The sequence below is a fragment of the Phacochoerus africanus genome, chromosome 10, assembly GCF_016906955.1.
Source record: "Phacochoerus africanus isolate WHEZ1 chromosome 10, ROS_Pafr_v1, whole genome shotgun sequence".
Classification (NCBI taxonomy): Eukaryota; Metazoa; Chordata; class Mammalia; order Artiodactyla; family Suidae; genus Phacochoerus; species Phacochoerus africanus.
In genome coordinates, this window is record NC_062553.1 from 10,718,417 (window position 1) to 10,743,647 (window position 25,231).

The 25,231-nt window shown below is 45.1% G+C and overlaps 1 protein-coding gene across 4 annotated transcripts in view; it reads left to right on the forward strand.

The window, feature by feature from the left end:
• CC2D2A (coiled-coil and C2 domain containing 2A) overlaps positions 1 to 25,231 on the forward strand; it is a 120,346-nt gene that overhangs the window by 12,365 nt on the left and 82,750 nt on the right. For all 4 annotated transcript variants that reach the window (XM_047797982.1, XM_047797981.1, XM_047797979.1 and 1 more), the window contains 4 exons: positions 13,410 to 13,498; positions 13,812 to 13,913; positions 17,846 to 17,947; positions 19,428 to 19,604. In XM_047797982.1, the coding sequence (XP_047653938.1) occupies positions 13,410 to 13,498; positions 13,812 to 13,913; positions 17,846 to 17,947; positions 19,428 to 19,604 (470 nt within the window). The remainder of the gene's footprint in view (positions 1 to 13,409; positions 13,499 to 13,811; positions 13,914 to 17,845; positions 17,948 to 19,427; positions 19,605 to 25,231) is intronic.

A 25,231-nucleotide genomic window follows, 5' to 3' on the forward strand; every position in this document is an offset into this window, starting at 1 on the left:
TGTAGCTCCAATTCAACCCCTAGCCTGGGAACCTCCATGTGCCGCAAGTGCAGCCCTAGAAAGACCAAAAAAAAAAAAAAATTGTCTGGGAAGGACCACGGTGGAGGTGAGAGGAGGGGTTGCTAGCTTTGAAAGATCATCGGGGGAAGGTCATCTTTCCAGTAAGATGATGTTTGCATAGAGGCCTGAAGGACAGGAGAGACCCTCGAGCAAGGTGGCTTTCAAGCAAGAGGGTGCTTGGTCTGTTGAAGGAACAGCAAGGAGGCCGGAGTGGCTGACAGAGTGAGCAAGAGGAAGAAGAAGAAGAAGAAAATAAGGTCAGAAGGGAGGGAGGCAGTTGTACCAAACGCACGGATCCTTTGGCTTTCAATCCAAGTGAGATGAGAGCCAGGGCAGGGCTGAGCAGATAAGGAGCTGGTCGGTCTTAAGACTGAAGGCTGCTGTGCTCAGAGTCAATGCTGGAAAGAACAGGGACAGAAGCCCCCAGACAAGGTAGAAGGCAACAGCCGAAGTCCAGGTGGAGGTGGTGGGGACCGGTCCAGGGTGGGGGTGGAAGGGATGAAAAGAAGGGCTGGGATCTGGGAATCCGGAAGGTAGAACCGACAGGGTTTCCTGCTGGGCCAAGCAGGGGCTGTGGATGTTGGAAGGATGACTCCAGGCTCTCTGACTTGAGCAACTGGGGGAGTGGAGTCACTGTGGAGCAAGGGGAAAGGCAGCAGAAGGAAGAGATTGGGGAGCAAAATCAGGAAAGGTCACGCAAGGTTTGAGATGCCAACTTGATAGAGAGATCCCAGGGAGATGGAGGCTGCAGAGGTCTCTGCTGACCTTCCAGCTGAAATAGCTCCCCCGCCCTCCCTTGTCATCTCCCTTTCCTGGTTCTGTTTTCCTTTAGAACAGTGCCCACCTCCTGGCTTCCTGCAGGGGACTGCTCCTCTAGGACAGAAGCTCCCTGAGAACAGGGCTCTGTCTTCTCCATTCCCTCTCAAACCCTAACCCCAGTGCCTAGAGCAATACTCGGTCCACATTCGGACGACCCTGACCGGCCATAACAGCCAAGGCTTCAGACAAAGCCCAGCCTTCTCAGGTTCCATGGCCTTGTGGGAGAATCAGTTGATTGAAGAGGTGATGCTGGACCGGCCAAGGGACAAGGGTATTTCCCCCACACCCATGCCCTGGGCAGTAAGAACACAGATGGGGGCGCATGGTTCTATGGTAAGTTCAAGCAGACTGGCTGCTCTTTAGCAAAAGGACTTCTCATCACCCAAGCACATTTTCTCCTCCACCACCCTTTATTATTTTTTCTCCAGTGAAACTGGAAACATAATCTTATTTCCTCTACCAAAAACTCTTTAGCCCATCTATTAAGGCTTTATGTGTACAGTTATGAAAATAGCTTTTAATATGCTCAACATAAATCAGATGTCACCAAGGCAACTGCCAAGTCATTAAAATCCTAAATGTAATACCCTTTGGGGGCCACTCTTTTTCATTATGAAAATGCAAGCATACGCAGAAATAGAGAAAATCTAGTGAAGCTTATCCTATCCAAGGATTAACATGATTTGGCCACTTTTTTCTTGGTCTTTGCCAGAATACTGGGGGGGGGGGACACCTATGGCATGTGGAAGTTCCCAAGCCAGGGGTCAAACCCACTCCACAGCAGCCAATGTAGTGACAAAGCCATTTTCTTAACCTGCTGCACCAAAAGAGAACTCCATTTACCAGAATATTTTTAATTGTTAAAAGAAAAAAAAAACAGGAGTTCCCGTTGTGGCACAGTGGTTAACGAATCCGACTAGGAACCATGAGGTGGCGGGTTCGATCCCTGCCCTTGCTCAGTGGGTTAACGACCCGGCGTTGCAGTGAGCTGTGGTGTAGGTTGCAGACGCGGCTCTGATCCCGCGTTGCTGTGGCTCTGGCGTAGGCCGGTGGCTACAGCTCCGATTCGACCCCTGGCCTGGGAACCTCCATATGCCATGGGTGCGGCCCAAGAAACAACAACAACAACAAAAAAAAAAAAGAAAGAAAGAAAAAAAACCCATAAATTTCCCCACCATAACCATTTTTAAGTGTACAGTTCAGTAGAGCTAACTATAGTCACATCCTTGGCCATAGATCTCCAGAACTGCTACATCTTGTAATATTGAAACATTATCCCTATTAAATAATAACTCTGCCTTCCCTCCCCCCAACCCCTGGTAACCATCATTCTGCTTTCTGTTTCGATGAATTGACTGCTTTAGATGCCTCATCTAAGTAGAATCTTAGAGTATTTGTGTTTGTGACTGTATGATTTCACTTAGTATGATGTCTTCGAGGTGCAGCCATGTGTAGCATGTGACAAGAGCCTTCCTTTTCAAGGCTGAATAATATTCCATGTATATACGGCATTGCTTATCCATCTGCCCTTTGTGAACATCGGGGTTACTTCTACCTCTTGGCAATTGCTAATAATGCTGCTTTCAATTTGAACGTGAAAAATACCTCTGCAAGATCCTGCTTTTAATTCTTTTGGAAATATACCAAGAAGTGAGATGGCTGGTTCCTGCGGTATTTCTATTTTTAATTGTTTGAGGAATCATCATACTGTTTTCCATAACGGGTGCACCAAAATTTTACACTCCCACCAGCAATGCACAAAGGTTCCAGTGTCTTCCACATCCTCATCAACATACTGGTTATTTTCTATTTGTTTGGTTTTTTTTAACTAGTAGCCACCCTAATGGATGTGAGATGATGTCTCCTTGTGGTTTTGCTTTGCGTTTCTCTAATGAGTAGTGATGTTGAGCATCTTTTCATATCTTTGTTGACCATTTGTGTATCATACTTGGAGAAATGCCTATCCTTTGCCCATTTTCTAATGAAAGTATTTGTTGGCGTTGAGTTGTAGGAGTTCTTTATCTATTCTAGGTAATAATATATTAAATGAATATATTATTTGCTTATTAGTTTCAATAGTTTCTTTTTTATAATTTTTTTTTATTTTCCTACTGTACAGCAAGGGGGTCAGGTTATCCTTACATGTATACATTACAATTACATTTTTCCCCCAGCCTTTCTTCTGTTGCAACATGAGTATCTAGACAAAGTTCTCAATGCTATTCAGCAGGATCTCCTTGTAAATCTATTCTAAGTTGTGTCTGATAAGCCCAAGCTCCTGATCCCTCCCACTCCCTCCCCCTCCCATCAGGCAGCCACAAGTCTCTTTTCCACGTCCATGATTTTCTTTTCTGAGGAGATGTTCATTTGTGCTGGATATTAGATTCCAGTTATGAGTGATATCATATGGTATTTGTCTTTGTCTTTCTGGCTCATTTCACTCAGTATGAGATTCTCTAGCTCCATCCATGTTGCTACAAATGGCATTATGTCATTCTTTTTGATGGCTGAGTAGTATTCCATTGTGTATATATACCACATCTTCCGAATCCAACCCTCTGTCGATGGACATTTGGGTTGTTTCCATGTCTTGGCTATTGTGAATAGTGCTGCAATGAACATGCGGGTGCACGTGTCTCTTTTAAGTAGAGTTTTGTCTGGATAGATGCCCAAGAGTGGGATTGCGGGGTCATATGGAAGGTCTATGTATAGATTTCTAAGGTATCTCCAAACTGTTCTCCATAGTGGCTGTACCAGTTTACATTCCCACCAACAGTGCAAGAGGGTTCCCTTTTCTCCACAGCCCCTCCAGCACTTGTTATTTGTGGATTTATTAATGATGGCCATTCTGACTGGTGTGAGGTGATATCTCATGGTAGTTTTGATTTGCATTTCTCTTATAACCAGCGATGTTGAGCATTTTTTCATGTGCTTGTTGGCCATGTGTATATCTTCTTTGGAGAAATGTCTATTCAGGTCTTTTGCCCATTTTTCCATTGATTGATTGGTTTTTTTGCTGTTGGGTTGTATAAGTTGTTTATATATTCTAGAGATTAAGCCCTTGTCAGTTGCATCATTTGAAACTGTTTTCTCCCATTCTGTAAGTTGTCTTTTTGTTTTCTTTTTGGTTTCCTTTGCTGTGCAAAAGCTTTTCAGTTTGATGAGGTCCCATGGGTTTATTTTTGCTCTAATTTCTATTGCTTTGGGAGACTGACCAGAGAAAATATTCATGATGTTGATGTCAGAGAGTGTTTTGCCTATGTTTTCTTCTAGGAGTTTGATGGTATCCTGTCGTATATTTAAGTCTTTCAGCCATTTGGAGTTTATTTGTGTGCATGGTGTGAGGGTGTGTTCTAGTTTCATTGCTTTGCATGCAGCTGTCCAGGTTTCCCAGCAATGCTTGCTGAATAGACTTTCTTTTTCCCATTTGATGTTCTTGCCTCCCTTGTCAAAGATGAATTGACCATAGGTGTCAGGGTTTATTTCCGGATTCTCTGTTCTGTTCCATTGGTCTGTCTGTCTGTTTTGATGCCAGTACCACACTGTTTTGATGACTGTGGCTTTGTAGTATTTCTTGAAGTCTGGGAGAGTTATGCCTCCTGCTTGGTTTTTGTTTCTCAGGATTGCTTTGGCGATTCTGGGTCTTTTGTGGTTCCATATAAATGTTTGGATTGTTTGTTCTAGTTCTGTGAAAAATGTCCTGGGTAATTTGATAGGGATTGCATTGAATCTGTAGATTGCTTTGGGTAGTAGGGCCATTTTTACAATATTGATTTTCCCAATCCAGGAACATGGAATATCTTTCCATTTCTTTACATCTTCTTTGATTTCTTTGATTAAAGTTTTATAGTTCTCGGCATATAGGTCCTTTACCTCCTTGGTCAGGTGTATTCTGAGGTATTTGATTTTGTGAGGTGCAATTTTAAAAGGTATTATATTTTTGTATTCCTTTTCTAATATTTCATTGCTGGTATACAGAAATGCAGCTGACTTCTGAATGTTCATCTTATATCCTGCTACTTTGCTGAATTTACTAATCAGTTCAAGTAGTTTTGGGGTTGAGTCCTTAGGGTTTTCTATGTATAGTATCATGTCATCTGCATACAGTGACAGTTTTATCTCTTCTTTTCCTATATGGATGCCTTTTATTTCTTGTGTTTGTCTAATTGCTGTGGCTAGGACTTCCAAAACTATGTTGAAGAGCAGTGGTGAGAGTGGGCATCCCTGTCTTGTTCCAGATTTGAGTGAGAAGGCTTTCAGTTTTTCCCCATTGAGGATTATATTTGCTGTGGGTTTATCATAAAAGGCTTTGATTATATTCAGGAATGTTCCCTCTATACCCACTTTGGTGAGGGTCTTGATCATGAATGGATGTTGGACTTAGTCAAATGCTTTTTCTGCGTCTATTGAGATGATCATATGATTTTTGACTTTTTTTTTGTTAATGTGGTGTATGATGCTGATTGATTTGCGTATGTTGAACCATCCTTGTGAACCTGGGATGAACCCAACCTGGTCATGGTGTATAATTTTTTTGGTATGTTGTTGGATTCGGTTGGCTAAGATTTTGTTGAGAATTTTTGCATCTATATTCATCAATGATATTGGGCGATAGTTTTCTTTTTTGGTGGTATCTCTGTCTGGTTTTGGAATTAGGGTGATGGTGACACATAGAATGTCTTTGGGAGTATTCCTTCTTCTTCAACCTTTTGAAAGAGTTTAGGGAGGATGGGCACCAATTAGTTTCAGTAGTTTCTATGTGCATGTGTGTGTGTACTCTTGAGGATTTTCTCTGTGTAAAACCATGTAATCTGCAAACAGAGAGTATTTTACTTCTTCCTTTCCAATATAGATGCCTTTTCTAACTTTTTCTTCCTGACTTAGTCTGTTTGCCCTGTTAATATAAAACGCTTTAGACTGATCAGCTTATAAACAGCAGAAATGCATTTCTCACAGTTCTAGAGCCTGGAAAGTCCAAGATAAAGGTACCAGCACATCTGGTGTCTGGTAAGAAGGGCCTGCCTTTTTTTTTTTTTTTCCCTAAAAGGCCATCTTCTTGCTGTATTCTTGCATAACAGAAGAGGCAGGGGAGCTCTCTGGGGCCTTTTTCATAAGGACATTAACCCCATTCCTGAAAGTTCCACCTACATGACCTAATGACCTCCCAAAGGCCCCGTCTCCAAATCACACCGGAGCTTAAGCTTCAGCATTAGAATTTGGGCAGGACAGGAGCATTCAGTCTGGAACCCTGGCCTAATTGCTCTTAGAGTGCAGTCTCTGTTAATAGAAGCAGGGAGGCATCCTCGCTTTGTTCCTGATCTTAGAGGAGATGCTTTCAGTTTTTCACCACCGAGTCTATTGCTAGTTGTGGGCTTTTCATAAACGGCCTTTACCATGTTGAAGTAATTTCCTTCTGTTCCTAGTTTGTTGAATGTTTTTATCATACAAAGATGTCGAATGTCATCAAATATTTTTTCATCCGTTGAGATGATCGTGTGGCTTTTGTCCTTCGTTCTGTAAATGAGGTGTGTTACCTTGATTGACCTTCATATGTGGAACCATCCTGGCACCCCCGCCCAACCTGGGCCAGGACTAATACTTTGTGTAAATGGTTCAAGAGGCTGTCACTCCTGTCCCATTTATAAACACTCTACCCACATTTTTCTGGGTAAAAGCTCAGATTTGGTGTTTTCTCTAGCCCAAAGAAGAAAGTTTATGCTAATGTCAACTTAAAAAAAAATGCATGACCTGCTCGTCACAGGCATGGGTCATCTTTGCAGGATTTTAGTGTTTTCCTAGATCTGAGGAGACACAAGAATTGGGCTCATAAAATTTCTCCTAAAAATATCTGACTCTCTGAAGACCTGTTCTGTCCATTTTCCCAGAGCACAGAGCGCCTCACTCCTGGTCTCCACCCTGAGCTCCACGCGGGGGCTGCTGCGGGTCGGCAGCTGCCGCGGCTCATGATTCCATCCGTGTAGAGGCGGATGGCAGGTACCAGACTCCAGGTCACACTAGGAAAGCTGCGGAGATTTTTCAGCTCGTATGATTTCACTGTATTTTTCTTCCCTGAGCATGTATAGGTTTACCTAAGTTATCCTCCTGTCCCCCAGAAAGATAGAGGGGTGGGGAAAAGAGGGATGGAAAGCAGAAAGGAGTGAAAGAAGGGAGGAAGAAAGAAAGGAAGAAAGAAAGGGGGAGGAAGGAAAGAAAACAGACAAACAGATGCTCAATCTGACAACCTTGAACTCTGAGAGCTTAATACCATGTTCTGAACCAGGCAGCAAGCTTTCTGATAAGACGAACGTCAAGATTCCCCATTCTTGGAGCTCTCGTCATGGCGCAGTGGTAATGAACCCGACTAGTATCCAGGAGGACTTGGGTTCAATCCCTGGCCTCTCTCAGTGGGTTAAGGATCCTGTGTTGCCATGGGCTGCAGTGTAGGTTGCAGACACAGCTCGGATCCCGCGTTGCTGTGGCTGTGGCTGTAGCTCCAATTGGGCCCCTAGCCTGGGAATTTCTGTATGCTGCAAGTGCGGCCCTAAAAAGAAAAAAAAAAAAAAAAAGGATTCCTCGTTCTCTTTTCTCACGTTCCATTGTGTTACCCAAGATATTAAGAGAAATAAACATTTCAAGTCAGCAAGCATTCCTTGAAATCCACAGAAACTGGAATCAGACTCACTACTCCTGGTCACTGCTTTCAGTCGTAGGACCTTGCGCAACAGCCTAACCTCCCTCAGCCACAGGAGCCTCATTTATAAACCGAGGATCCTGACAGCCTTGACTTCCGGCAGCTGCTATGACAATGAAATCAGGTGACCCACAGGAAGCACCCTGCAGAGGCTCTGGCACATGCCTTGTCACCTCCCAGAATTCCTCTCCCAGCTAAATAACTAACAAAAAGAATTACCTCTTGGGAGCATTGCGACATGGCAGGCACTGTGCTGAGGTCTTCGCATGCATGTCATTATTTACTTCTCAGAATGATCCTCTTATCATGGGCCATTGTTTTAGGAAACAGGTTCAGAGAGAACCAGCGACTAGAAGCTGTGGAGCCAGAGCTGAGACTCTAGTCCACAGCCCTCGGGAACCTGTGTCCTTAATTGCTGCACCTCAGTCTCATTCTGCTCCCGCAAATCTTACCTCTGATTGGCCTTTAAAGCTACTGGGTTACAGTTGCCCATGGAAGGCACCATGGCAGTGCTACAGCAGAACTGTCAGGGTCGCTGCAGCCGAGGCTTAGGTCACAACGGCAGCTCAGAACTGGAGCTGCAGATCGCTGGCCCAGGAACTCCATATGCCTTGGGGAGGCCAAAACAAAACAAAACCAATAAATGGAATCAAAATATGTGACACTACATATAAAAACAAAAAAAAAGATATATGACCTCCTTTGGAAAGTGGCTGCTGTGGCCCGTGTGGGCAGAGGAGACCTTTGCAATGAATGCTTCAGGGCCCTCCTACCCACGTGAGTGCCCGAGGTCACCCGGACAATTTTGTGAAGACGCCCAGCTGGCTGGCTCTATGCCCCACATGTGATATATTTTTAATGGAATGTCTTGAAATTCTCTCATTATCTGTAAGTTCTGGCCTGCCCTCGAATCAAATCTTTATTAATTTAAAAAAATGATCTTCCTCGCACGCATGATAGGAGGTGCCATGGGGACTTTATTTGGGCCAGGTTTCCTTCGCTGTGTCACTGAGCCTCTTCAGTAATTGTGAAATCGCACCCTTTCGCACATCTGGCACAGCGCTTCTGGTCCCCAGGGCAGGGCCTTATAAGAGAGCCAGTTGGGGACCACACAGCGGATTAGTAATGCAGCGGCGAAACGGACAGAAAGGGGGGGAAATGTCTTAACTTGTTATGACAGTGGTCTTAGTATTTCTTTTTTTTTTTTTTTAATCTTTTTGCTATTTCTTGGGCCGCTCCCATGGCATATGGAGGTTCCCAGGCTAGGGGTTGAATCGGAGCTGTAGCCACCGGCCTACGCCAGAGCCACAGCAACGTGGGATCCGAGCCGCGTCTGCAACCTACACCACAGCTCACGGCAACGCCGGATCGTTAACCCACTGAGCAAGGGCAGGGACCGAACCCGCACCCTCATGGTTCCTAGTCGGATTCGTTAACCACTGCGCCACTACGGGAACTCCAGGTCTTAGTATTTCTAACTGTTTGAGGAAACAGTTTGCCATATCCTACCAACATTAAAATGAAAGCACCTAATCCCTATTATTCGTTATTATGTCAAAGGAAGTGAATTACTGCGCTTGGTTTTCCGTGGTTATTACGGTAGTAACTCTACTTGAAAAAAACAAAAACAAAAACAACCCATAGTTGTCATGATTGGACGTCATCCAAATGAGGATTATATTTATTTTGTTTGAAATACTTCTTTATAATACCCCTCACCCCCTCATGATGCCTTCATGGGCTTTTGCTGTTTTGTTTTGTTTTGTTTTTTTCTTGCTTGAATTTATTTTTCCTCCATGTGCTTTCTTTCACTGATTTTGTGCTGCATGGTGCCAAGGCACAAAAGTCACCAACAGGGTCCTTGCCTATACAAGGGCAGTCACATGCTAGCTGGGAAAATAACATCTTTCCACCTAGTTGCACAGATCAGATTTGGGAATTTTTATACCTCCAAATGCCATTCACTGACACAGAAGGTTTTTTGGAGTCTTTTTTTGGAGTCTTTTTTTTTCTTTTTTCTTTTTACGGCCACACCTGCGGCATGTGGAAGCTCCTGGGCCAGCGGTCCACTTGGAGCCTCAGCGGCAGGCCTACGCCACAGCCACAGCCACGCCAGATCCAAGCCGCATATGCAACCTGCACTGCAGCTTGTAGCAACACCTGATCCTTAACCCACTGAGCAAGGCCAGGGATCAAACCTGAGTCCTCATAGATGCTAGAATGGTTCCTTAGTGCTGAGCCACAATGGGAACTCCAGGAACTACCTTTCATCGCTTTGAAATTTTTCAAGGTTTTTTAAACTAATGCTAAAGAAGCCCCTTCAGTTTCTTTATTCAGAAGAGATAGACTTTAAATAATATATCTTGTCTCTCTCTTAAAGAATAATTCATAAAATTATTCTAATAAATTCCATGTAGGTAATAGCTGTTTTAGGTCAATGTGGAAAACTGGATCTTTTTTTTTTTTTTTTTTTAAGGCAGGAGGTGTAAATAAAAAGATGTTTTTTATGTTAAAAGGCATTGCTTGTGAACTATGAGAGATGGGCCTCTCTCTGGGGGCAGAAGCAAGGAAGGTGGCCAGCCCGAGAGCAGCAAAGGCAAGCCCAGGGGGTCTGGTTCTAGAAACCCTTCTTTATGCATCCAGGGGGTCCACACACACTTAGGGACACCACCTGGGCCTGGCCTGTGTGGCTGGGGACCATGGAACCTGGAAGAGGAAACAGGTATTAATCAAATAATCACATACATGTATAAATTCAAAATGTCACAAGTGTGATACAGAAAAATTCTTGGGGCTCTGGTATGGGGATAACCAGACATATGAGCAGCCATAGGGACTTGATCTTTTTTTTTTTTTTTGTCTTTTTGCTATTTTTTTGGGCCACTCCCGCGGCATACGGAGGTTCCCAGGCTAGGGGTTGAATCGGAGCTGTAACCACCGGCCTACGCCAGAGCCACAGCAACGTGGGATCCGAGCCGCGTCTGCAACCTACACCACAGCTCACGGCAACGCCGGATCGTTAACCCACTGAGCAAGGGCAGGGACCGAACCTGCAACCTCATGGTTCCTAGTTGGATTCGTTAACCACTGCGCCACGGCGGGAACTCCGGACTTGATCTTTAAAATGAGAAATAGGAGTTTCTGTCGTGGCTCGGCAATTAACGAACCCGACTAGCATCCATGAGGACTCAGTTTTGATCCCTGGCCGTGCTCAGTGGGTTAAGGATCCGGCGTTGCCGTGAGCTGTGGTGTAGGTCACAGATGCGTTTTGGATCCCGTGTTGCTATGGCTGTGGTGTAGGATGGCAGCTATGGCTCCAATTTAACCCCTAGCCTGGGAATCTCCATATGCCCTGGGTGCGGCCCTAAAAAGACAACAATAAATAAATAAAATGGGAAATAATGACCTGATTTTTTTTTTAACTCAGTTGAAAAAGAATGTCAAAGGCCTTTTCATCAGCTGATGGAGATTCTTCTAAAGAACTTGAGTTTCAACCCATGCACGCAAAACCGCTGTGATTATTTCATGCCTTCATACAGACATTGAATAGGGTGCATGGGTGGCACCCGATAAATAGAATGTTTACATTTCTCTATCCCACGAAAGGAAGGAAGCCCAGCCCAGCTACAGAAATAGGCCCAGAAGCCCAGGATCGCTCTCTTTCTGCGCAAGTAGATGCTTATAGAGGGGCCAGCACGGTCGTGGCGGACAACGGCCTCTACCCAGCATCCCTTCACTTCTCTCTGTCCCTTCCACCTGCTAATAAAACATCTCGTCTTCTCTTTTTCTTTCACTTCCTCCCTTCATAGGCCAATGGCTTCAGGATCAGAAGGCTCCTCTTTCTGCACCCTCTTCCTCGGGAAAGGCTTTCTCAAAAGGTCAGCACTGCCACAGTAGAAACCCTTGCTAAGTCATTATGTCGGGCCCGGACCCCTTCCCAGAGCCCAGTGTGCAGGACACGCACACCTTTCTGTCTCCTGCCACAACCTCAGACTCGTCTCAGCTGCCCACCAGTCCACTCCAGTATCTTCCAGTCTGGCTTCCCTCCTCTTTCCCTTTCTCAGGAGCCCCAAACTCACCTCCATCAAGACAGCAGAAACCTTCATCTTCTCTTTCTTGCTCTAAACCAGGGATATCCTCCTTCTTGAGTGTGTCCTTTCTGTTTGTTTTTTAGGCCACAGCTGCAGCATACAGATGTTCTTGGGCTAGGGGTCGAATCAGAGCTGCAGCTGCCAGCCGACACCACAGCCACAGCAATGAGGGATCCTTAACCCCCTGAGCCAGGCCAGGGATTGAACCCACATCCTCATGGATACTAGGTTCATAACCCACTGATCCACAACAGGAGCTCCCTTGAGTGTGTCTTGAAATCACCCAGATGGCAGCTTCACCTCCAGGGGGGCTGGGGCCCATCCACCAAGTGCCCAGAGGAGGCTGCTGCCACTGTGAGAACCAGTGCCCACTTCCCTCTCATCACTGGGAACAATTTTATTGTCCTTCATGTGGCTTCTTCACAGTTACTCCCACTGACTCCCCCAGCTTATTATCCCACCAGGACATCTCAGCCAGGGTCCCTGGTCTCTACCTCCAGCCATCCTGTACCTGCAGCCCCAGGTGTAGCTTCAGAAATTGTTAGTGACTTGACTTCCACCTCTCTTCCCATTCTTTGAGACATTCCCCACCACGTGGAGCATATATTCCAGACTCCCTAATGTGGCATCAGAGGCTCCCCATAACCTGACCTCAGACTCCTGCCATCTTGTCTTCTGCTTCGACCCAGTGGAGCCCCTCTGCTCCACACATGGTAACATTCTGTTCCCCAAACACTGTGGTTTCTTTCCACCTCTTTCATAATGGTGTAGAGAGCTTGGGAACAATAGCAGTGGGCCCAGATCTCAAGCATCCCGCCTCCAAGTGTGAGATTTTAATGCACTTACTCCCGACGGCCTCAGAGTCTTCATCTTCAAGTTGCCTGCTGATGGGATGGCCACACCTGTGTGCTCCCAGCAGGGCCGGGGTAAGATTGATGAGAAAACGCTTTCAGGAGTGCCTGTTGTGGTTCAGCGGGTTAAGAACCTGACTCATATTCATGAGGACGAGGGTTCGATCCCTGGCATCGCTCAGTGGGTTAGGGATCCGGCATTGCCATGAGCTGTGGTGTAGGTTGCAGATGTAGCTCGGACCTGGCATTGCTGTGGCTGTGGTGTAGGCTGGCAGCTGCGACTTCATTCAACCCCTAGCCCCGTAACTTCCATATGCTGTGGGTGTGGCCCTAAAAAAAAAAATGCATTCAATACACTTTTACAGAGAGCAGCACATCATAGCTGAACAATGTTTCATGATATTTATGTATAGGTTTAATAATAGGTGCCAAATATATGTTGTCATGTCTATATACGGTATCACCCAAGGCTATAGCCTGGATCTGTAGCCAAGGTTTCTCTGATGTTAGTTATCAGCGCTGTTGAAAGTTGAACCCCAAAATCAATAGCCAGCCATTCTCCCAAAGAGCCTATTTCTCACATCAGCAAATTTCCATTTCCCAGTGGTGATGGAATTGGTGAGTGTATCTGCCTTGAACGGTCAAGCATCATTTATTTTATTCTCAGTTAAGTTGGTGTGACGGTCCAGATAGGACCGGGTTCTCACTGTACCCCTTAAAGAAACCAAGGCATGTACTTAGGACATCAAAAGGACGGTTGTTTGCACTCTCTGGTGTTTGCTTATGTGACACTCTAAATTTGCAAAAGAAAGTTACATTCTCTTGCTATTTTTAATCTAATCTTCTCTTTGGGGGGAAAAAATGTTCTTTTAAAGTAATTTTCTTGTCTTTTTCTAGGCTTACCTCCAATTCCTTCAGCTTCCAGAACAGGCTTTGCCGAATTTTCCATGAGAGAACGCATGAGGGAGAAGTTACAAGCTGCCAGGGTGAGAGAACCCGCAGGAATATTCTGTTCAGTGCTGACTGCAGTGCTTGCTGCCTTGTCTAGCTTGCTTTGTTTGTTCAAAACTAGGTGGATTTGAATACTGTTAAGTTTGTTTTTCATGTTTTAAATGTTACTGTAGCATTTAACACTGGCCATTCAATTTAACGTCGAAAATTATGCTTAAGGAGAATTTAACATCTTTTTTCAAAATCATCAAAGAAGTATAACATGTATTTTTTTTCCTGATTATTTCCTCCCAAGATGGTGACTGAGGTTTGCATAGCATCTTTCTCATTTTCTGTTTGACTGTTTAGTCCAAAGCAGAAAGCGCGTTGCTGCAAGAAATTCCCCCGCCTCGGCCCAGGCGCTTACGAAGTCCTGGTGAGACAGAAGTGGAGACAGAGTTTGGCACAGAGGTGAGAAGTGAGCCATCCTGCTTTATAACCAAAGACAGAGAAGCAGAATATAAATTTCCAGCAGAAGTTCTAGAACAGAGCTTTGCATAGAGGACGTGTTAAAGGCCTATTAATAATAATATAGTGGAGTTCCCATTTTGGTGCAGGGGAAACGAATCCGACTAGCATCCATGAGGACCCCTGGCCTCGCTCGGTGGGTGAAGGATCCAGCGTTGCCGTGAGCTGCGGTGTAGGTCGCAGACACGGCTCAGATCTGGCATTGCTGTGGCTGTGGTATAGGCCAGCAACTATAGCCCCAATTCGATCCCTAACCTGGGAACTTCCATATGTGGAGGGTGTGGCCTTAAAAAGCAAATAATAATAATAATAGTGGCTACTGGAGTTCCCGCTGTGGCAGAACAGATTAAGAATCCAGCACTGTCCATCCCCAGCTCAGCATAGCGCTGAGTTAAGCATCCGGTATTGCCACAGCAGCTGCAACTTGGATTCGATCCCTGGCCCAGGGAACTTCCATATACCATGGATGAGGGCGATAATAATAATAACTACTGTTATTATTAGTACTATTAGTAGTAGTAGTAGTAGTACTATTAGGAGTAGTATTACCCAGAGCAGGCATTTTGCCAAGCCTTTTCCCATGTTATCACATAACTATCTCAACCCTCCTGCAAGTGGATACTTTTATTTTCATTCGTGTTTGATCCATGAGGTTCAGAGAGACTGCAAATCCATCCCCAGGTCCCAGAGAATGTTTGCAGAGTCAGGATTTGATCCCCCCTCCATTGCATTTCCCATTCTGTCTCATGAGTCACTGGATCCATGGATCTTGCTGAGAAACAGAAAAGGAGATTTAAGAGTAGAATCAGGTGGCGTTCCCGCTGTGGTGCAAAGAGATCAGCGGCATCTCTGCCACACTGGGACACAGGTTTGGTCTCAGGTTTGATCCCCAGCCTGGCACAGTGGATTAAGGATCTGGTATTGACACAGCTGCAGCCGTGGGGTAGGTTGCAACTGCAGCTCAGATCTGATCCCTGGCCTGGGAACCCCCACACACTGTGGGGTGGCCAAAATGGAAAAAAAAAAAGGTAGAATCAGATAGTGGGGGCCGTGAATGGTACTCCAAGGAGCCCCGATAGTTTTCTAAAGTCATGGAAAACTATTGACAATGGGATCGGGAGATGGTTTGAATGCACTGGGGTGATTCTGGTTTGACTCCGAGGTGCTGGTGAGGCATCTCAATGTGTGTCCTCTGGAGATGCATGTAGAGGAAGGGACCAGACCTGGGGAAACCTATTTAGGAAGCATTTCTACTGTGGTGAGTTTTGAAGGTTTGCCCTTGTTTCCTGAGGGACAGGGACCGAATGAGGAAGGTCATACACTTGGAGGAAAAAAATGACAGTAAAGACCCATGAGGCAGAGAGGAAGCAAGTGAAAAATGGAAAAACATATCGCAGGAGTTCCCATCGTGGCTCAGCAGTTACGAACCCAACTAGTATCTATGAGGTCTCGGATTTGATCCCTGGCTTCACTCAGTGGGTTAAGGACTTGGCATTGCTGTGGCTGTGGTGTAGGCCAGCAGCTGCAGCTCTGATTCAGCTCCTAGCCTGGGAACTTCCACATGCCTGAGATGTGACCCTAAAAAAAAAAAAAAAAAAAGTCATCGCAGATATAGCTAAAGGACAGCATAAAAGAGGGTAGAAGAAGGAATGGAAAGAACAAAAGAACAGATAGCTCAGTGAAGTGTTTGCAAGTCTAATCCAATTATTATTGTTCTTTTCTAGGGGGGAGGGGGGTTGCATCAGCGGCAAAGGGAAATTCTCAGGCTGGGGGTCAAATCGGAGCTGCAGCCTTTGCCACAACCACAGCAACCTGTGATCCAAGCCACATCTGCAACCTACGCCACAGCTTGTAGCAATGGCAGATCCTTAACCCACTGAGCAAAGCCAGGGATTGAACCCACATCCTCATGGATACCAGTCGGGCTCTTAATCCACTGAGCCACAATGGGAGCTCCCAATTATTATTGTTCTTGACAATGATGGTTTTAGTTGTTTTTAAAGTACAAGCTTGGAGTTTCCTTACGGCACAGCGAGTTAAGGCATTGTCACTGCTGTGACTCCGGTTTGGTCCTTGGCCCAGGAACTTACACATGCCACAGGCACAGCCAAATAAATAAAGTACAAGCTTTAGGGATCTTTCTGGAACACAGCCATGGATTTCTTAGAATATGCCTTTTCTTTTCCTACAATGAGATGTTATAAACCTGCGCCTAGATTCATCCCAAACAAGCCAGAGATTACATGATTACAAGGCAAGTTGCAGCCGTGCCCCATGGGTTGTTGTCTCTGGTAGAAGGCCCCTTCGGTTGGTCCACTGAAATAGCTTTATGACAATTTTGCTACTCCATTTTGCTGAAGACACATTTCTTTCTCTTCAGGTCCAATTTCTTTTCTTCCAGAAGAGCCATAATTGTAAGAGCCACAATTCTAAGATATTCAAACATAAAGAAAAACTACCTAAAATCCCATCAGCTTGAAGCATTTGGGGTGTTTCAGTAGATGCATGAGTCTCAGCATCTGCACAAGGGAGCTAAGTGATATAGGAGGGTCTGGACCTTGTCTGCACCTTCTTTTTTTTCTTTCTTTTTTTTTTTTCCGGTCTTTTTACGGCCTCACCCGCAGCACATGGAGGTTCCCAGACTAGGGGTCGAATCGGAGCTAGAGCTGCCGGCCTACACCACGGCCACGTCAATGCAGGATCCTTAACCCACTGATGGATGCCAGGGATCAAACCCGTGTTCATTCATGGATACTAGTTGGTTTCATTAACCACTGAGTCAGGATGGGAACTCCATTGTCTGTGCCTTTTGATTGATGGTCACTTTGCAAAATCCTGGCAGCTCTCCCTCATCCATTGGTCATGAATAAGATATTCCGAATCGAGTTGGAAGTTTTAGAAGTAGAAATATACTCCCTTGGCTCACAGGGTTTTTATTTCTCCCTGTGAGCAGGACCTTGACCTTCGTGTCTATCATAGTCCATATCTTAGCCCAAGAGCCCCTCTGAGGATTTGAGGCAAACATCAACTGCCTTGTCCTTAGACCTGATCTCAAGCACGCAGTGGAACAGCCCACTCACCAGCACATCTGGGTTCAGGTATATACCTCAACCCAGTGGCCGCTCATATCCATAGAGCAAAGAGCACATGAGGAACCCAGGTGCTGGACCTTTGCTGCCCAGCATTAAAATGCTGGCCATCTCATTCACTAGCCATGTGACCTTGGACGTGTAACTTATTTACTCTCTGGACCTCACTTTCCACCTCAGTAAAATAGGGATATGAGGGAGTTCCCATCGTGGCTCAGCAGACTGAGAACCCGACATCCGTGAGGATGTGGGTTTGATCCCCGGCCTCCTTCAGTGGGTTAAGGATCCAGCACTGCCGCAAGCTGGGGCATGGGTGGCAGATGGGGCTCGGATCCCGTGTTGCTGTGGCTATGGCGTAAGCCTCAGCTGCAGCTCCGATTTGACCCCTAGCCTGGGAACTTCCATGTGCTGCAGGTGCCTCTGTAAAAAGAAAATAAAAATAAAAAGTAGGGATAGTATCAGGACTTAACTCTTAGTATTGTTTTGAAGATTCAATGAGTTTACACATGTTACAGTGTTTCAGTGCCTGGCACATGGTGAGCCCTCTACCTTTAAGTAGTAGCTGGTGTTAGAGGCTCTCAGAGAGAAAGGGAGAAACTAGCTGGCAAAACGGGTCAGAAATCCAAATTCATCCACGCAAATCTGGGCTAACTATCTTTGCATTTCTCTTAAATGATGCTCAGCAGACTTGTGATAAGAGAACAAAGCCAAATACAAATCTCCAAGGGTATGGAAACATCAAAGTGGAAATAACACAGAACGTTTTTTTTTTTCCTGCTCATACAGCCGGGTGGAGAGATGCAAAGAGCTCAACCCGAAGATGACTCCCAAGGTCATTCAAGAGTCAAGTTCCACGATTCTGTACGAAAAATCAAGTCTAAACCCACGGTAAGATATCCTGTCTCATTATTTATTGATTTATTTGGGGTTTTTTTAGGACCATACCCACAGCATATGGAGGTTCCCAGGCTAGGGGTCCAATCAGAGCTGTCCTGCCGGCCACAGCCACAGCCACAGCCACGCCACATCCGAGCCGTGTCTGCGACTCACACCACAGTTCACGGCAACACCAGATCCTTAACCCACTGACTGAGGCCAGGGATCAAACCTGCAACCTCATGGGTCCTAGTGGGATTCATTTCTCCTGTGCCACAATGGGAACTCCCAATCCTGTCTCTTCAAATCATGCTTGTTTTAAATCATGAATACTTTAAATGGTGTATTTTGTTGACTTGTTTGTGTTTTTCAAAAATATCCAATGAGAGATGACTGTGTACATAAGCTGGCTCCTACTGCATGGAGGGTGCAAGAAAAAAAAAAACAAGAGAAATGATTCCTACTTCTGAAGTCTTAGAATCTAGTGGAGAGATTAGAACACTGTCTGATTTGGGAAAGGGAAATGCATGGAAGGGAAGAAATGGTAATGGTAAGACGACTTGTTCAGCCGTGAAGTTGCACAGCTTTGCTTTTTTTTTTTTTTTTTTTTTTTTTCAGAGTCGCACCTGCGGCCTATGGAGGTTCCCAGGCTGTGGGTAGAATAGGAGCTGCAGCTGCCAACCTACACCACAGCCACAGCAATGCCAGATCTGAGCCTCATCTGTGGTTTATGCCACAGCTTGTGGCAACGCCTGATCCTTAACCCACTGAGCGAGGCCAGGAATCAAACACTCATCCTCATGGATACTCATCAGGTTCTTAACCCGCTGACCCACAATGGGATGTCCCTGCACAGCTTTTATTATGGGGATGAAGGGGGCTACTAACTCAAGAAGAGTCAAAGCAAAGCAAGAAAAAGGAGAGTTTTTAAAAAATTTAGCAAACACTGTATTGCTCATAAATAAAAGTATCTCAGCATTGGCCATAGAACACTGAATCTAGGAGTTCCCACTGTGGAGCAGGGGGCTAAGAATCCAACTGCAGTGGCTTCAGTCCCTGCAGAAATGCAGGTTCGATCCCCAGCCCTGCACATTCGGTTAAGGATCTGATGTTGCCACAACTGCTGGTCAGACTCAATCCCCCTGGCCCAGGAACTTCCATGTGCCATGGGTACAGCTATTAAAAACAACAACAACAACAGCAGCAAATTGAATCTATTTTTCTAAAGCTTTTACTGATGTAATTAATACATGTATGTGCCTCTAGGAAGGTAAATAATATCTGATTTATAAAAAAAAATAAAGCGACTCATTAAAGTTACTTAATCAAGGAGGCCTGTTGCACCTGTTGAAGTTCATAACCTTCAACAAAGGTAAAACACTTAGGAAGCCTGGACTGTGCCCAACACCATTAGCATCCAGCCAGCTATCCGCAAACTGTGCAGAGCTTAGCTTAGATAATCCGCAATTCTATTGCTCGCTCTTCTCTGCAGGTTCCGCCTGGCTTCCCTTCTGCCGAGGAAGCCTATAACTTCTTTACTTTCAACTTTGATCCCGAACCGGAGGACTCAGAGGAAAAACCAAGAGCAAAAAATAGAGATGAAACTAACCAAGAGGAGAAGGAAGGAGAGGAAGAAGAGCCACCTGTGCAAGAAGGAGTAAACCAAACGGTATTTAGTATTAGGATGGTAACGATGACAGGGATGATGAGGTCGTGATGATGGTGACTGATGTGGGATGATGGTGATGCTGATGATGTTGGTGATGACGGTGATGATGACAGTGATAACGATGCTGAAGGTGGTGATGATGGTGATGATGGTGATGCTGATGGTGATGGTGATGACGGTGATGATGACAGTGATAACGATGCTGAAGGTGGTGATGATGGTGATGCTGATGGTGATGGTGATGATGTTGGTGATGACGGTGATGATGACAGTGATAACGATGCTGAAGGTGGTGATGATGATAATGATGGTGATGCTGATGCTGATGGTGATGATGTTGGTGATGACGGTGAGGATGACAGTGATAACGATGCTGAAGGTGGTGATGATGGTAATGATGGTGATGCTGATGGTGATGGTGATGATGTTGGTGATGACGGTGAGGATGACAGTGATAACGATGCTGAAGGTGGTGATGATGGTAACGATGGTGATGCTGATGGTGATGGTGATGACGGTGAGGATGATAGTGATAACGATGCTGAAGGTGGTGATGATGATGGAAATGAGAGTGATGATATCCTAGCCAGGATGAAAGTGCCTGGGGACACACCTGCCAGCACTACACAGAACAGCTCATCCATGTCCTAGTTGAAAGCAGTAGGAATACGAGCTTCACTTTCTGTAGCCCTTGATTTCACCCCATAAATTGAGGAGTGAGAGCCTTGATTAAATCTGCCCATCTTTCTTTCATGGGGGAAAAAAAAAAAAAGGCAGAGGATTGTGGCTCACAGATTTTTCTTAGCAGGTTCCACATAGGATTGGTATTTATTTCATATGCAAAATATTTGCCTCTCCAAGGCAAATGAAACCTAACTTTCTCTCTTCTCTCAACTTTCCAAGTGAGTACCTTTTGATGGCCCATACCACACCCAAGCTACAGTTCCAATTCCATAATTGTGGGTGGGATGTGTGAGATAAAAGAAGACACGCCATTAAAAAATGGGCAGAGGGAGTTCCCACCGTGGCTCAGTGGTTAACAAATCTGACTAGGAACCATGAGGTGGCGGGTTCGATCCCTGGCCTTGCTCAGTGGGTTAAGGATCTGGCATTGCTGTAAGCTGTGTTGTAGGTCGCAGATGTGGTTTGGATATGGCGCTGCTGTGGCTCTGGCGTAGGCTGGCAACTACAGCTCCTATTAGACCCCTAGCCTGGGAACCTCCATATGCCATGGGAGTGGCCCTAGAAAAGGCAAAAAAAATGGCAGAGGATTTGAATAGACACTTCTCCAAGGCAGATAGAGAAATGGCCTATAAGTACATGGAAAGCTGCTTAACGTCACTGATACTTAGGGACACGCACATGAAAATCACATTAGGATATCACTTTACACAAATTAGAATGACTCTTATAAAGCAGATCAATAGATAGACGGATAGATAGGTAGACGAAGGAAGGAAGAAAGAACAAGTATTAGCAAAGATGTTGAGAAATGGGACTCGTGGAGTTCCTGTGGTGGCTCAGCAGAAACGAATCTGACTAGAATCCATGAGGATGCAGGTTCGATCCCTGACCTCATTCAGTGGCTTAAAGGATCCAGCATTGCCATGAGCTGCGGTATAGGATCTGGCGTTGCTGTGGCTGTGCTGTAGGCTGGCAGCTGTAGCTCCTACTTGACCCCTAGCCTGGGAATGTCCATATGCCGCAGGTGTGGCCCTAAAAGCAAAAAGAAAAAAAAATAACCATATGGAGGGAGAAAGCTACTTCTCCCTCCTTTTGCATTTTTCTACCCTGCAACCTCTGTGTTTCTAAAATCGCCCTTTTAATTTTTTTTTCTTTTGTTCCCATGGCATATGGGAATTCAGCAATTCCCACTTCTGCGAAGCACTCAGAGAGATGTTTGTACACTGTTGTTGATAGACACATTATTTACAACAGCCAGAGTGGAAGCAATCTACCTGCCCATCAATAGATAAATGGATAAATCAAATGTGATATATACATAGAACAGAGTATTATTCAGCATTAAAAAGGAAGGGAGTTCTGACACCTGCTAAACCCAGATGAACCTTGACAACATTATGCAAAGTGAAATAAGTCAGTTACAAAAGGACAAATGTTATCTGATCCCACGTTCATGAGGTACCCAGAGTTGTCAAGTTCATAGAAAAAGACAGAATGGTGGTTGCCAGTGGCTGGAAGAAGGGGAAGTGGGGAGCTGTTGTTTAATGGGGACAGACTTTCAGTTGGAGAAGATGTTCCACAGATGGCTGGTGACAACGTTTATATGATAATGTCACCTCATGCCACAGGACTGTATGTACACTTAAACATGGTTAACACGATAAATTCTGTGTTACTCAGACTCTACCACATTAAAAAACGAAAAGAAAAATATACCAGGATGTCTACGAATTCGTACAGTTAGTCTATTTCTGTGCTTAACTTTTATCACCTCCCTTGAAAAATGACTCCCAGAAATGTAATTTCTTACCTAGTCTCTGAAAGCTTGGGAAGACCTCAGCACGTTCTATAATAATTGTTTTACAAATCCATATTCAGCTAGTTCTGTTTTTTTTTTTGCTGTTTTTTTTTTCCTTTTGTCTTTTCAGGGCCACACCTGTGGCATATGGAGGTTCCCAGGCTAGGGGTCCAATCAGAGCTGTAATCACTGGCCTACACCCCAGCCACAGCAACACCAGATCCAAGCCGCATCTGCAACCTACACCACAGCTCACAGCAACACCAGATCCTTAACCCACTGAATGAAGCCAGGGATCGAACCTGAAACCTCATGGTTCCTAGTTGGATTTCTTTCCACTGCACCACGATGGGAACTCCATATTCAGCTAGTTCTGGTTCAGGATCTTTCATGAGGTTACAGACAGGTGGCCAAGGCTGCAGTCATCTGAAGGCTTGACCGAGGTGGAAGGGTTTGCTTCCAAGGCAGCCCGTCCATCTGCTCAGCAAGCGCTGGTGTTGCCTGGAGGCCTCAGTTTAGACCTCCCCATGAAGCTGCCTGAGTGTCTTCAGGACATGAGAGGTTTCCCCAAAGCAAGTGATTCGAGAGGAAGCAAGGAGGACACAACAGTGCCTTTTATGACGTAGTGTCAGAAGCCACATACCCACACTGATATTCTACTGATAGACTCTGGGCAAGTCACAAAGTACAGCCCATGCAGGATGGGAGGAGAACCAAGGCTCCACCTTGGGAAGGCAGGACTGTCCACAGATCTGCGGGCTTCTTAAATCAGGACACCTCTCTCCAAAAGCCACTTCCCCTCCTTTTGCATTTTTCTCCCCCTGGAAGCTCTGTGTTTCTAAAATCGCCCTTTTAATTTTTTTGTTTTTTTGTTTTTTGTCTTTTTAGGGCTGCACGCATGGCGTATGGAAGTTCCCAGGCTAGGGGTCAAGTCAGAACTGCAGCTGCCAACCTATGCCACAGCCACAGCAACACAGGGTCCTTAACCCGCTGAGTGAGGCCAGGGATCAAACCCACAACCTCATGGTTACTAGTTGGGTTGGTTACCCCAGAGCAACGACAGGAACACCTTTTTTTTAAAAAATTTTTTTAAATTACCCCTTTAAATCATACGTACGTTGAAGCCCCTCCCCTATAGCCTATAGTCCAGGCTCTGGTCTCCTAGGCACTTCTTTTAGTATTTTCATGCTCAGAGCAGGTCTGGCCTCACTGGTGGAGGATTTGGACCACATGCAGGCCCCATCACTAGCTTCCCTCTTCTGTCATCTCTGCAGTTTTCTCAGCCTGTCTTTTCTCACCACAGAGCAGAGGTGGGGTATGAGACAGAAAGAGCACACGCTGATATTACGAGATGTTTCTCCTTTCACTTTTTGAAGTTTTTGGCATTCTCTAACTTCAGGTTATGCTGAGTGCTTGGTTACCATGTAGATTTATTTTACCCTTCGTCTCATTTTGCATATTTGAGGGAAAAGGATTAGGAGGCAGGAAGCTAGGCTACCACCACTGTTTTCAGCTACCTGGCAGCCTCCACTGGATTTTAAAATCTGTTGCTCACAAATGGATGTCAGGTTTAAATTTTTTAAAGAAGAACAAGGAAAAGAAAAGAAGGAGAAAAGGGGAAGAAGGAGGAGAAAGAGGAGGTCTGCTGTGGCTCAGCAGTGATGAACCCAACTAGTATCCATGAGGATGAGGGTTCCATCCCCGGCCTCGCTCAGTGGGTTAAAGATCCAGCATTGCCATGACATGGGGGGTAGGTTGCAGACGCAGCTCAGATCTGGCATTGCTGTTTTGCTGTGGCTATAGTGTAGGCTGGCAGCTGTAGCTCCAATTCAACCCCTGGCCTGGGAACTTCCATGTGTGGCCCTAAAAAGCAAAAAAAAAAAAAAAAAAGAAGAAGAAGAAGAAGAAAAGAAGGGGGAAGAGAGAGAGGGAGAGGAGAAAGGGAAAAAGGTTCAGAAAATATGCAAACTAAATCAACGTACTTCAGCTGACATTTGTGATTACAGGGCCTGTGCTTAGAATGTTCTCATGCATCATTTAATTATATTCTCACAAAATCCTAAGAGGAAACTCTGTTAACATCCCAGTCTTACAGCTGAGAAAACTGAGGAGCAGAAGGGTAGGTAAGTGGGAATTCCTGTTGTGGTGAAGTGGAAACAAATCCAACTAGTATCCATGAGGATGCAGGTTCAATCCCTGGCCTCGCTCAGTGGGTTAAGGATCTGGCGTTGCAGTGAGTTGTAGTGTAGCTCCCAGACATAGCTTGGATCCCAGGTTGCTGTGGCTGTGGCGTAGACCGAGAGCTGCAGCTCCAATTCAACCCCTAGCCTGAGAACTTCCACTGCCACCCAGGCAGTCGGAGGTGAAGATGGGATTCAAGCCCAGGCAGCGTGAGCAGAGTGTGTGGAGCCCATGCTTGGCGTGTTTGCCCTGGGGCTGCTGCCAAGTGGAAGGTTAAAATGTCATGGGACTCATAAACCCAGGCTCTTTAAGTAACTGTGGAAGAATAGATACCCTCAAAGGAGGCCAGCATTATTGAGATTTCACTTGTTTTGCTTAGCACATCTCTTCTGACCTCAGCCCATTTTGACTTTGACATTTTCCAAGTGTGCAGAATAGTGGAAAACAAAGCTTATTAAACAGGAAAGACCATATAGTTTTATGCTTTCATTTAGAAAAAGATAAACAAAAGGAAAAGGAAGTTTCCCTGTGGCACAACGGGATCTGAAGCACCTTGGGAGTGCTGGATGCAGGTGCCATCCCTGGCCTGGCACAGTGGGTTAAGGATCTGGTGTTGCTGCAGCTGAGGCTTAGGTCTCAACTTTGCTTGGATCTGATCCCTGCCTGGGAACTCCATATGCTGTGGGGAGGCAAAAAAAAGGATAAATAAATAAAGGAACAACTAAAAAAAAAAATTAAAAAGAAAGGAAAAGAATATTATTCGAAGCATTTGATGTCATTGATTATTTTTCTAAGTAAATCATCTTTGCTTGATTGTTTTCTGTTATTTTTTCTATTGCATTCTTTTTTTAATTAAAGTGTAGTTGGTTTAAAATGCTGTGCCAATTTCTGCTGTACAGCAAAATGACCCAGTTTTACATATACATAATATATAATATAGATAATATAAGAAAAGGAATATATA